The sequence below is a fragment of the Nerophis ophidion genome, linkage group LG13, assembly GCF_033978795.1.
Source record: "Nerophis ophidion isolate RoL-2023_Sa linkage group LG13, RoL_Noph_v1.0, whole genome shotgun sequence".
Lineage (NCBI taxonomy): Eukaryota > Metazoa > Chordata > Actinopteri > Syngnathiformes > Syngnathidae > Nerophis > Nerophis ophidion.
In genome coordinates this window covers 30108363-30122323 of record NC_084623.1, presented here as the reverse complement: position 1 = coordinate 30122323, position 13961 = coordinate 30108363, and the positions used below count along the sequence as shown (strand labels likewise).

Below are 13961 nucleotides of genomic sequence, written 5' to 3'. Positions count from 1 at the left end.
AGTGTGTGACGTGTGTAAGTTTGTGCGCTTGCTGTCTGTGAGAAGGAGACAGAAGGAGGAGTGGGAAGAGCCATTAGTGTAATGCCCACAGCTAAAAACAACTGCGTGAGAACCTATACTCGAATATTACGATATAATCATTTTCTAAAACATACAGAGAAAAACCCGTGATATATTGTGTATATCGATATATCGCCCAGCCCTAGTATAGATGTATATCTGCGGATTATAGTCTGGTGCAGCTAATACAAAACCAAAAAAAACAGTGAGGTTGGCATGTTATGTAAATCGTAAATAAAAACAGAATACAATAATTTGCAAATCTCTTTCAATCTACCGGCATATTAAATTGAATACACTGCAAAGACAAGATACTTAACATTCAAACTAATAAACCTTGTTATTTTTTGCAAATATTAGCTAATTTGGAATTTGATGCTTGCAACATGTTTCAAAAACGCTGGCACAAGTGGCAAAAAAGACTGAGAAAGTTGAGGGTTATGCTCAAACACTTTTTTTGGAACATCCCACAGGTGAACAGGCTAATTGGGAACAGATGGGTGCCATAAAAGCAGCTTCCATGAAATGCTCAGTCATTCACAAACAAGAATGGGGTGAGGGTCACTACTTGTTGAACAAATGCGTGAGGAAATTGTCGAAAAGTTTAAGAACAAAATTTCTCAACGATCTATTGCAAGGAATTTAGGGATTTCACCATCTACAGTCCGTAATATCATCAAAAGGCTCAGAGAATCTGGATAAATCACTGCAAGTAAGCGGCAATACCTGTGACCTTCCATCACACAAACGGTATTGCATCAACAAGCGACATCAGTGTGGAAAGGATATCACCACGTGGGCTTCGGAATATTTTGGAAAACCATTGTCAGTAACTACAGTTGGTCGCTACATCTGTAACTGCAAGTTAAAACTATCTGCTATGCAAAGCGAAAGCCATTTATCAACAACACCCAGAAACCCCGCCATCTAAGATGGACTGATGCAAAGTGGAAAAGTGGTCTGTGGTTTGACAGGTCCACATTTCAAATTGTTTTTGGAAACTGTGGACGTTGTGTGCTTCGGAACAAAGAGGAAAAGAATCATCTAGGTTGTTATCGGCGCAAAGTTTATAAGCCAGCATCTCTGCTGGTATGGGGGTGTATTACCGCCCAAGGTATGGGTAACTTACACATTTGTGAAGGCGCCATTAATGCTGAAAGGTACATAGAGGTTTTGGAGCAACATATGTTGCCATCCAAGCAACGTCTTTTTCATGGTCGCCCCTGCTTATTTCATCAAGACAATGCCAAGCCACAGTCTGCACGTGTTAAAACAGCATGGCTTCCTAGTAAAAAAGTGCAGGTACCTGTCTCCCATTGAAAAATGTGTGGTGCATTATGAAGCATATAATACCCCAACAGTTGAACAACTTAAGCTGTACATCAAGCAAGAATGGGAAATAATTCCACTTAAAAAGCTTAAAAAAGTGGTATCCCTAGTTTCCAAATGATTACTGAGTGTTGTTAAAAGGAAAGGCATTGTAATACAGTGGTAAAAATGGCCCTGTACCAACATTTTTGCAGTGTGTTGCCAATAAATTCTAAGTTAATGATTAGTTGCAAAAAAAAGTTACGTTTCTCAATTACAAAATTAAATATCTTGTCTTTGTCGTGTATTCAATTGAATATGCCAACTTCACTGGTATTGGGTTTTGTGTATGGAAAATATTTTTTTTCTTTTAAATTTTGTGTGTACATTTATAGTGCTGAAAATATGGTAATTTATGTTAAAGAATAACTGCAACACCAATTTCTACAAAATCCAAAAATATTACTTAAAATATTTTTTTAATTCTATCAGTCCGTCTCTAACTTTCCAAGTCCGAAAGAGAAGCTGAAATAGTACGTACCTTTCGACATTCACTGGTGGTGGGAGAGCTTTGGAAACATCCGAGCCTCTCTTGCCAGTGGATGGCATGATGGTTTCACCCTCTGACTTTAACTTGTCCACAAAATTATCAACCTCTTTCCCTTTAGCACCTAGCTTCAGTGCTTTACTTGGTCCACTTGGTCTGGACAAAGCAAAAAAGAAGGCAAATAGGAAAAAAAATGTCATTCAAGGTCCTCCAACAGTCTATCATCTCTCAACCATTCAAGAGATAAGCAGAATAACGAGTAATATTCGACTGTTGATTTTGATTGTCTTGTACCTGACTGTAGTAGGTGTGTTCTTGGGTTTTTCAGGTTCAACAATGGTGTCCGAAATGATAGATCCAGAGGAGATGCTGGTCATGCCAGCACTGCCAAAGCCACCAAAACCTGGCACCTTCTTGCCAGATCGCTCAGCATCCCTTCTAGCCTGTTGCAACTCCTTAGCCTTTCTCCTCATCTCTGCCTTGGCCTCTCGTTCTTGAGTCTAAGAGTCAACAAAATAATGGTTTAGGTGCTGGGTAATATAGTTAGGGGTGTCAAACCCAATTACAGAAGGGGCTAAAACACTAAGCACATGTTAAATGAATAATGAATAATTTTAGGATTGACGAGTCTGATCTTGTTCTGCCTCTACATTACAACCGTTTAAAATTTCTCATCTACTGTCTGTATCACGTGTAGGAGGGATCACATTGATTAAATTACATGTCTGGATTTTGACTTTGTTGATTATGCATATAAGAGTCTCTGACTTTGTCCAGACTGCAAAGTGTGCAGCCCTATTTAGATTTTTTGTTACAATTGTTTTTTATGAAGTCTTTCATACTACTGTAAAATATGCAAATTCTATGTATGTTTACTATTAAAACAATAGGTGTCATACACGGAGTCCGGTGTTTACAAAGGTAAACATGGACCAGGTCCGTGTTGGTGTCAGCCCTGGCATATTATGGCAATTTCAAGGAGTTGATGCAAGATTTTATTTTTCACGTGGTAGATTAGGAAGAAGGCAAGAATTGTAGCTATGGCATTTTGAGGGGCGGCAGGGCACTTGTGTAATGGTACCAAGAAGGAGCGTGTGGGTGAGGAGGCGGAGCGGCGGGACATTCCTAACATATTTTAATAACTCCTAAAATACGGTAATCTTTCATCACTGGCTGTTTTCTGCTCTATCCCTTACCATTTACTTTAGAGGTCTTTCAAGGGGGCCTGCCCCAATATTTGAAAAGAACTGCTCAAAAGTAATGCAAAAGATTTGATTAGGTATCAATTTATTAAACAGAAGAATGTCATATTTATTCATATTGAACAACTTCTGAAATATATGGAAGTCATCCTCCACAAGTAGGGCTGTGGCTATCAATTACTTTTGTAAAATATCAATTAATTTGTTCAATTAAGGAAGTTGTCAGATAAAACCCTTTCAACGTGTATTTTGTATTTTAAGTAAGTAAAAAAAGGTGTTGCCTAAAACATAGGTACAGAGACCCTAGCGACGAAAAAAAAAAACTAAATAGAAGGAATTGAAAAATATCAGCTTGGGGTCAATCAAAGTGGCCCTTTTGGGGGTCCAGGGGGCATCGTCCCCTGAAGTTGAAGAGACTTTACCATTTTTGAGATGCTTTAGAAGACATTTCCTGCAGAGAAATTCTGTAAAAATACAAGAAAACTTACTAAAGTTTTCTATCTATTAGATGTTAGAGCCCCCAGGCCGACCCGATGTGCTTTTAAGATAATGACTGATAAAGACGTGATATCCCTGCGATCAATATCTTGTCATGCGGCTGACAAAAGTTTGCGCCTTGTAATTTTGTAGAGATGAGTTCGCCAACAGTCTAATACAGGTTGGGAAAAGCTGTTTCGGTCATGTATTTACGACCATGCAAGCACATTTGTCCGGGTTTATTGTTTTTGTCCCACCTCACCGGCTTAAACCGTGGTAACTATGTGTGCGTCTGCATGGCGAGCTTTCAAATGCTTTATTAAGTTGCTTGAATTGAAACGTTCTCCATGTGTGCCACCCCTTGAAACAAAGACAAAGTTAAGTTTACATGTTGCAGTGTGACTAGTAGGCTGCTCGACTTTGTAATGTTGCCACACCGCTATCATGTTTGCTTTGGTAGCACAGTCCTTCATTTGTGTTTTGGTCTTCGATTACCACTGTAGAAGCCAAGTTAAATCATGAAATGCAACCTTACCCGAGCAAAAATGATGCATGAATCTTGATACCAATTTCCTTGACCCAGCCACATACAACTAACTTGTAGACCTTCATGCTTTTTCAAATTTTCATCTGTTTACCGTGTAGAATGACGTCTGGAGTACCAGATAGTTCAGCATGTCTGTTCCCGACAGATAATCCTTGAGATCACTCGACAAAACGTTTTTGATAACGTATATAGAGATAAGATTTCATTGCATAGTAGGGGTGTAACGGTACGTGTATTTGTATCGAATCATTTGGGTACGGGGGTTTCGGTTCGGTTCGGAGGTGTACCGAACAAGTACATGCTAGCAGCTAGCAGGCTAGGACAACATGTTAAAGCCAGAGCTGGAAGACCCTCCTGCCTCGTTAAGATCTCCCGTTTGGGAACACTTTGGCTGCGCGATACAACAATGGAGGACGGAGGTTTGCTAAGATTGTTCAGCAGCTGCTTCTGACAACACATAAAACGTGTGTTGCACCTTTCCTGCTTCTGGCTCCAATAGTGTCTCCCTTGCGCACATAACCCTTCATTCTACCAGGCAGTGGGTCTCCACAGCTCCGGATTCCAGGGTAAATGAAGAGTCCAGCTATTGGTTGCAAATCGTGACTTTATTGAAGTCTTGCACACAGCCAATCCAACAAAACACCAGCCGCACTCGCGCTAAGGTCCCTCACCTCGCTCGCTCACACACTGACTGACGTCACATGCGTCACATAATTAAGGGCCACACACATGCTACTCTCATAACACAGTGGTTCTCAACCTTTTTTCAGTGATGTACCCCCTTTGAACATTTGTTTAATTCAAGTACCCCCTAATCACAGCAAAGCATTTTTGGTTGAAAAAAAGATAAAGAAGTAAAAAAAAGCACTATGTCCTCAGTTTCTGATTTATTAAATTGTATAACAGTGCAAAATATTGCTCATTTGTAGTGGTCTTTCTTGAGCTATTTGGAAAGAAAGATATACAAATAACTAAAAACTTGTTGAAAAATAAACAAGTGATTCAATTATAAATAAAGATTTCTACAAATATAAGTAATCATCAACTTAAAGTGCCCTCTTTGAGGATTGTAATAGAGATCCATCTGGATTCATGAACTTAATTCTAAACATTTCTTCACAAAAAAATACATCTTTAACATCAATATTTATGGAACATGTCTACAAAAAACAGCGGGCGGTGTTGATGAACGTGGACCCCGACTTAAACAAGTTGAAAAACATATTGGGGTGTTAGCATTCAGTGGTCAATTGTACGGAATATGTACTGTACTGTGCAATCTACTAATAAAAGTCTCAATCAATCAATCAAAAAAAGCACTTTATACGTAGAAAAGTTTTGTTAAGAAACCATTCTGAGCCTTAACTTATTTAGTTTTTATTTTATATGTTATATATGTATTAACCCTGGCAATGGACCCTGTGTGTATATGTATGTTATGCCATTGTTTACAAATTTGGTAAATAAATAACCAAAAAATTTACATTTTGTTGTTTTCTTACTGTACCGAAAATAAACCGAACCGTGACCTCTGAACCGAGGAAAGTACCGAACCGAAATTTTTGTGTACCGTTACACCCCTATTGCATAGTTGTTGTTTTTTTGCTTGCATCTTCTTTTAATAGTATGATCAAGTTTGTAATGCCCTTGCGTACTCAGATTGTTAACACACTGCTGCACAGTAGCCATACTGGTTTGGTGCCCCAACACTTTTTTTACTTCCATTAAAAACTCACGTGGCTGAATACAACCTATTGGCATTGGAGCATTACTATATTTAAAAAAGTGATTCTTTGGCGTACCACTAGATGGAGCCCACGTAACACTACATTTTGAGAATCACTGTGCTAGAACAATAGCGGGAGGGGCAGTCTGGGATGCCTGTATGTTATAGGTAAGTAACCCAACTAAGCAAAACGACACTGATGAAGTATGATGAATTGAGAATAGAGCTGCTGCAACACAGGGTTTCCCACACATTCATTTATTTGTTGCGGCCCGCCACGAAAGAATTATGGCCGCCACAAATAAAATATATATATATATTTTTTTCTTTCGACTTTTGACTTGCTTGACCGCTTGTAGTTACATATTATATAAATATGTATATAAATATGTACATAAAGTGTTGTAATTATATTCCAACTCCGCGTTCTTCTTGGTAATGGCCGCCGCTGCACCCTCCTTCCCCCCGCCGCCCGACCACACTACCACAACTAATCGATTAAATCGATTAAAATTGATTATAAAAATAGTTGGTGATTAATTTAGTCATCGATTTGTTGGATGTACGCAATGCGCATGCGCTAAGGTTTTTATTTTATTATTTATTTATTTCCTAAACCTTTATTTATAAACTACAACATTTACAAACAATAATTAAACAGTAATTAAAATAAGTACAAAAACAGTACAAAACAGCGCTAGGGCGGCACTGAGGCTACGTCTCATGAGGTGGCAGTAAGCCAGCCAATGATGTGTCATGTGCAGCTCACGTGACCACGCAGTCTCATTTGTATGGAAACATTGGGAAAATGGCGGTAAACAGTACCGATAGTTCGGCGCAGAAACATCCGGAGGTTAATGCTGCAATAGAGAAAAGTGTACGACCTAAGTCGTCAAAAGTGTGGGAATACTTCACTTTAAACACTGCAAAGAAGACCGTATCCTGTGTTGCACGGAAGTACTACATCGCTTCGGGAGCACCTGAACAGCTAGCATGTGGGAGCCATGGATGAAGGGAAGAACTCACGGTACGTAACTTTTTCAGTCCATAGTCCGAGTACATTGATCTGCTGTGTCCGTCTTTGTCTTTTTAATATTTTTGTTAACGAGGAGATTTTATTCAGGAAGCGCAGCAGCAACTTTTGTGTATTAACTTTCAGAGTGTTAGGAACTTTTTGGAGAATGCGACGTCTTCATTTTTTGTATTGTTATGAGTCGCAACAGGCTTTCTTAAGTTCAGCTTTTTTGTGTGTAACGTTAACGTTATGTCTTTGTCGCAACGCGGGACTGATAACGTGTCTCCGGCACATTTGACTCCGTTTTGAGAAAAAAAACGTACGTTTACCCATTTGGAAATAAACGTAACGGACGGAAATATCTCAGGTTGGTTTCATAATGCTTTATAAATATATTCAGATTTGAGTGACGCTTTAGTATATCTAAATGTTAAGAAGGTGCTGCAATATTTTGTGCCATTATTCAGAGGCAGCCTAAAATACACAACAGAAACGTGTACAATATCTGATTCAGTTCTGATCTGATGAATTATATGTCTGTGTTATTATTGGTGTATAATGCATCCCCAATGTTCATTTAGCTTTGTTTTTTAATGTGGTGGCGTATTTGGATGGATGGATGGATGGATGGATGGATGAATACATAGATAGATAGATAGATAGATAGATAGATAGATAGATAGATAGATAGATAGTACTTTTATTGATTCCCTCAGGGAGTTTCCTCAGGAACATTTAAATTCCAGCAGCAGTGTACAGAATTGAGATCGAATTTAAAAAGTAAATAATGGGGGTTTAAATGGAAAATGAAAATATTACAATAAAAATTAAAATATAAGCAACATAAGCATAAAAATATAACAGTAAAAATAATATAACAAGAAAAACTAGGCAGCAGTGACCATGATATCAAAAAATATGCCTTTTACATCAGAAATTATTTAATAAATCAACTAGGTGTTTATTAAGTTACGAGTAAATGATGCTACTATGTAAGTTCATAATATGGTTTCTCTCATATTAGAAAGAAACAAGCCAGCATTAGATACTTGGTACAAAGGAAGGTGTGCACCCCACAGCAAGCGACTGCATTGACTGATGCTATCCTGAATATGTTGGTAACTGACATGAGGCAACTATCAATGGTGGAGGATGACGGTTTCAGAAAAATGATTTATGTCCTCAACCCTGGTTACAATCTTCCCTCGAGAACCCATTTTACCAAACTGATGGAGAGGAAGTACGAGCAGACATTTGAAGATGTGAAAACTGACATAAAAGCCACCCAGAGCAAACTTGCTTTCACTACTGATGTGTGGACAAGTGTAGCCACCTTAGCAATACATGCCACTATATTGGAGACGAATGGAACATGAAGTCAATCTGCCTTACGACCATGCCACTAGAGGAAATACATTCAGCATACAACATTGCAGAATGGTTGGAATAGGTAATAGCCAGGTTTGAAATTCCCCTAAGCAAAATGTTTGCTATTGTGCATGACAATGGTGCACTTTATAAAAAAAACAAAACATTTTTGCAACACTTGCCTTGCTTTATTTAGCAAGTCGTAAGGACATGGTAACAGTATGCTGTTTTTTAAATAAAGTATTGCAAAGGATAGAAATGTAGTTTGTCTCTTTTATCCGATTATTAATCGATTAATCTTAGTAATAATGGAAAGATTAATCAATTATCAAATTAATCGTTAGTTGCAGCCCTAATTGAGAGGAAGTATTTAACAATTTAACATTTGAAAAGGTATTAATTGGAGGAATGTTTTTTGGGGGAAAAAAAAAACCTTGTTAGAATTAACATACAATCTGTAGAGGCCAGCATGTCCTTACATGCCCCCATGTATTTGAAGAAAACATCCGGAATGCAAGTCTATCATATAAGAAGTGGTTCGTTGCCCAAATAATCGTTTACCATGTATCTGGTTGTTTCCTATTCTTAAATGTGCAGGAATTGTGCCACACAACTATGTAGTGCTTTTGTGAAATTCCTGCTCCATTTCATAGTGCTAACATTTTACCACAATGTTGATCTTTTTCAGTTGTAAATGATCGCAAAACCTGTCGCCATATTTGACGAAAGGTTTCTTTATCTCGGAACTCTGCTGTCCCCAACAAACACAGGCCACATCACCAATAGGTACACCGCTTTCATGTGCACTCTCTTGAAGCATTTAACTTAAACGAATCATTGAACGCAACAAAATTCTAATCAAAGCTTTTTTAACTCATCAGACACAAGCAAAAAAGTATCAATATTAGTTTGAAAAATATGTCCATTTGTTGACTCTTAATGCCTGATAGTCATTGATAGATCTGTATTAAGTATACCTGTTACAACATTTGCAGTTCAAAATATGTGAAATTTTCCAGGGAAGATGGGTGAGAATAGGGATTTAACATTTTTTCACAGTTTTCCAATAAAAATATTGCACGTCCGTGATACCACTGTGGCATCTCTTCTAACACTCACAAGTTACAGTTAGCGTGTACCATATGAGGCATCCTTTTGGGAACCCTGTGATATTGCATAAATGAAAATTAAAAAATGCCCCCGCGACCCCAAAAGGGAATAGGCGGTAGAAAATGGATGGATGGATGGAATTAAAAAAAATTCTGGTGTTTTACACAGCTCCTACATTTTTCAAGCTAGCTCATATGAGGTCTTACTTGATTTTACGAAACCATTAGGATGTCTGAGAAACTACCTGCTCTTCTTTAGGTAAATCAAGATAATAATTCTATTTGTCAAGATATTTACACAAAGCTTCTACAATTTCTACTGGGAAAGGTTGACAGCTATGGTATTATCTAATCAGTAGGAGTAAATTTAAAGAACAAAAGCCAGAATTAAACTTACCTCTCTGACCGCACGGAAAACCTTCTCCTCATGAGAGTCCATCTCTGTGAAGGTGCGGATTTGAGCAAGGTTGACATTTTCTCTGTAGCCTAGCGCCACAATTTCATCAAAAGCGAAGATCAGGTCGAAACAGTGTTCAGATATTTCACTTTCCTCCAGCACACGGCAGTATTCTGGTATCTGGATAGGCATAAAGGGGATATAATTTCCTTGTATGAATACAAATATATGTATAAGCTTATACTTGGAATATGGTGAATTAAAAATGCCAGATGTCAGATTTAGTGAAATAAATAATCTATGTCAGTGTGTTTGCATAGGATAACACACACAAAGAAAAAGTACAACCAGCACAAAGACAACAATGCCTTCTTAACAGACAATGTGTGATTATCTGATCATGGTAAATGTCAGGTAGTTTATGGTGAGCTGTGAGCAAAATAACTCAAACAGGAAGAGTTGACCTTTTACAGTTCCACTTGCGGTGATCGAACGTAGCGGTAAAATGCACCAAGCCGTGACTTGGAGTTATGCTCCAAAGATGCTATTGCTAAAAAAAAAATCTAACTCGACGTCGGTTGTGTGGCGGTGCTTTGGATTGCCACAAGGTATTAGGGGTGCAAATCTTTGGGCACCTCACGATTCTATTCAATTCCGATTTTTGGGGAAACAATTGGATTCAGAATCCATTTTCGATTCACAATCAATAAGAGGGCATGTCGACATATCTGAATTTAGAGATGGCATTTGTCATTTATTTGTGTATGTGGGACTGCTGGTCAGACACTTTGTTAGGCAGGTTGGTGTTTTCTTTTCATCATTTTGTATTTTTGCGGTAAAACATTGTAAAATTTTAACACGGTCTCTGGACTGTTCTTCATGTCACAACTTAAAAATGTTGCACCCCTAATTAAGTTCACTGATTTTGCTGTCAATCATATAGGAATCAGCCTCAGACAGATCTTCCAATCATTATGCTCAGCATCCAGGCCAGCTGAGGTCAAACCCACTTTTCATACAATTGCAAAGATGATCTGTGTACGATAGGCAAAACAAAGAGGAGCATATACTCATTGACTGTTTAGTTTACTCTGTGCTCCCCCATTGAAGTCAATGGACACTCGGCTTCAATACTTGACGCTACCACAATAAATGAGAGGAAAGTCGTATCAAATATCGCAAAAGTAGCAAATTATAAACATTAGTTGAACACATATTTGGCCAACAAACTGTAAACACAATAGTAAATCTTAACCACTATTTTTCTCATATTTCGATGGAAGCTGAGCTTCCCTCATAGTGTTAGAATAATTGCCACCGTACAAAATTATATTCTAAAATTGCTACACACAACTGGATCAGAGGGAGACAATGAAGGCACATTTATTACGGACACCTTGGCAGAAAGAAACCTGTGGCATTGCGCCCTAACTACAATTGTGTCTTTTACTGAACAAGTTCTATCCCAAATGTGCACTATCAATTCAATGAAGGACTCAAGCTGCACTGTTACAGGCTACCAGCCACCAGCAAGCCATGCATCAACTTGCAGTCATAGTAATTAATTATAATGTTTTTATTATGTGCATGAACGTACTTCTGAGGGAGTGAGCGGTTTTGACCTGGAGCATAATTTCTAGTCTTTTAAAAATGTATATTAATATCCCCTGTCAATGACCAGTCTGAGTATCGTGAGTTCAATTCTAAACAAGAAAATCATGACACATATATTTCACTAAATCGCACAGCCGAGAGCGGGATACAGACTAAAGTGACAATTTAATCTAACCGAAAGGCTTACCACACGAGAGAAGAGTCTTAGTGTTTCAAGATCTTCAAGGATGTTGCTGTTCTTGGTGGTAATTAGGACCATGTAGAGCTTCTCCAGTGGCTGATACACATAACGGACACTGTCCGTTTCCACAAAAGTATGCTGCTTCCCTGTGTTCATTAGTTTAGGAAATGCCGCAAGGAGACCTTCGATTCGTGTCCGCGTCATTTCAACAAATTGCCGTGAAACGATGGCCTTGCCAGCCTTGGTGCAAACCGCCGCTGCCAACAGCACCTGCAAATGAGAGTAAACTATATTGTTCAAACAACAAACACTGTGCTGACATACATACATACATACATACATACATACATACATACATACATACATACATACATACATGTGCAGCCTACACTATACTATGCTGTAGTTTTGTATTTAATGTAATGGCATGTATGTTGCCAATAATTTTATAAACATTTGATACTAAATAAACTATTGTTAACAAGTACACAGAGCAATACTGCATTTGAAACAAACGTGCCGATGTTGCAAAGTATCTTAGATGTGGTAAGTTATAATGTATGATGCACCAATGAAAACTTACTGTAAAGACAACAAAAAAATACGGAGCATTATCTTAAGAAAAATATGTAACAGTAAAATGTTGTCTCAAGAAAGTCAGGGAAATGCACTTCTGACAGCAGGTAACGACGTTAGCAATTATTACGGCTACATACAGGAACGAGCTAGTTCACGTCAGCATAGTCTACACATAACTGCCGCTCATTCAGCGTCATTACTCAGTTCGAACGACTCAAATATACTCTGCCTCAGATTTTTGTTACAAAGTATAATAAAACATTTGTTGAGTTAATCAAGAGTGAGCTCTAAGCTAACTGTGATCTCGCATTAGCTAGGTACCTACTTAGCATATGTTTTGAAGTGGTAGGCCCGACAAGACGTATTTGCTTTATTATCCAATGATTCTTACTCACCATTTTTATTTTACTATCCTTAAGGCGTCGGCCTGCAGTTTCTGGTCTTATGTGCTTTGATTATCTTAATGACTCCAAATCGGCAAAGTACGACGCTTCTGCTGACGAGAGTATGTGTGCTAGTTAGCTCAATAGTGTCAATATGGCAGCAGGACAGAGCCACGTCTCCACCGGAAGTGTAGCACCGGATCAGCCCACTGCAAACCAGTGAAATGATTCTTCTTCTTCTTCTTCTTTTGTTTTTATGGCGGTTGGCAAGCAACCTTCTGGTGTGCATTACCGCCACCCACTGCAATGGAGTGTGGACCGAGGTGGATCCCTACTCTATATTCTTTTACTTAACCCAGTGTTTTTTAAATATGTGTATAATGCTTTATATCCTATGTTTTCTGAATGCAATCCTAATATATCTCCCACTTCTAACCTAATATTTTCTTTTGCTAACTTATTTTCCAGTATTTCTCTTTCTCTATTATATTTCCTACATTGTATTAAGACATGGTCAACATTTTCTATCTGGTGGCAAAAATCACACAGCCCTGTAGTATGTTTGCCTATCAATTTTAGTGAACTATTTAGATATGTATGGCCTAATCTCATTCTAGTAATAATGTCTTCTTCTTTCCTATTTCTACCCCCTCCTCTCATTACACCTACTTTCCTCTGGACTTTGTAAAACTCTCTACCTTTTGTTTCCTTATTCCAATTATCCTGCCACTTTTTATTGTGTTCTATCTTAATTATGCTCTTCACTTCTTCTTTACTGTGCTTAATCTCCATGTTTACTTCTGTTTTAGTGGTTGCTTGTTTTGCGTATCTATCAGCTAACTCATTTCCCTCAACTCCTACATGAGCAGGAACCCAGAGAAATGTTACCACACCTCCCGCTTTATTTATTCTGTAGATTGCCTGAACTATTTCATAAACTATATCTAGTCTTGTTTCTGATGTTATGTTTTTTATGCTCGTCAATGCACTGCTGGAGTCCGAGCACACGACTACTTTCCTAGCTTTGTTTTCCTCTATCCAGTTAACTGCCATATAAATTGCTACCAATTCCCCCGTAAAAACAGATAGTTTATCACTAATTCTTTTATTCAACACTATATTTCTCTGTGGGATAACTGCAGCAGCTCCTACTTTACTATTTATAGTTTTTGATGCATCTGTGTATATCATAATATTATCAAAAAACATTTCCTCAATCCGTTGTTCTATTTGGTAACTATTTAAATGTCTATTCTTCAGTAACTGCATGTCTACCTTTGGGTTTTCATACATCCACGGTGGTATTGCAGGAATTGGTACTGTAGGGCTCACTTAAATATTGTCAATTTGTGTTTTTTTACATATATCTCCTATTATCCACCCAAAACTATTCATTTTTTTCTTCCCTTTTTCTTGGCAATTTATTAGCACTTGACGGGTTGGATGTC

General features: G+C 38.0%; 1 protein-coding gene across 1 annotated transcript in view; it reads right to left on the bottom strand.

The window, feature by feature from the left end:
- The window catches only part of LOC133564425 (coatomer subunit delta), a 40239-nt gene extending 27519 nt beyond the window's left edge, over positions 1–12720 (bottom strand). The window contains exons 1-5 of the mRNA XM_061918746.1: positions 12526–12720; positions 11558–11821; positions 9757–9936; positions 2210–2415; positions 1910–2071 (exon numbers count right to left, since the gene is read on the bottom strand). Of these exons, the coding sequence (XP_061774730.1) occupies positions 1910–2071; positions 2210–2415; positions 9757–9936; positions 11558–11821; positions 12526–12528 (815 nt within the window). The 5' untranslated portion in view covers positions 12529–12720. The remainder of the gene's footprint in view (positions 1–1909; positions 2072–2209; positions 2416–9756; positions 9937–11557; positions 11822–12525) is intronic.
- Positions 12721–13961: the final 1241 nt, after the last annotated feature.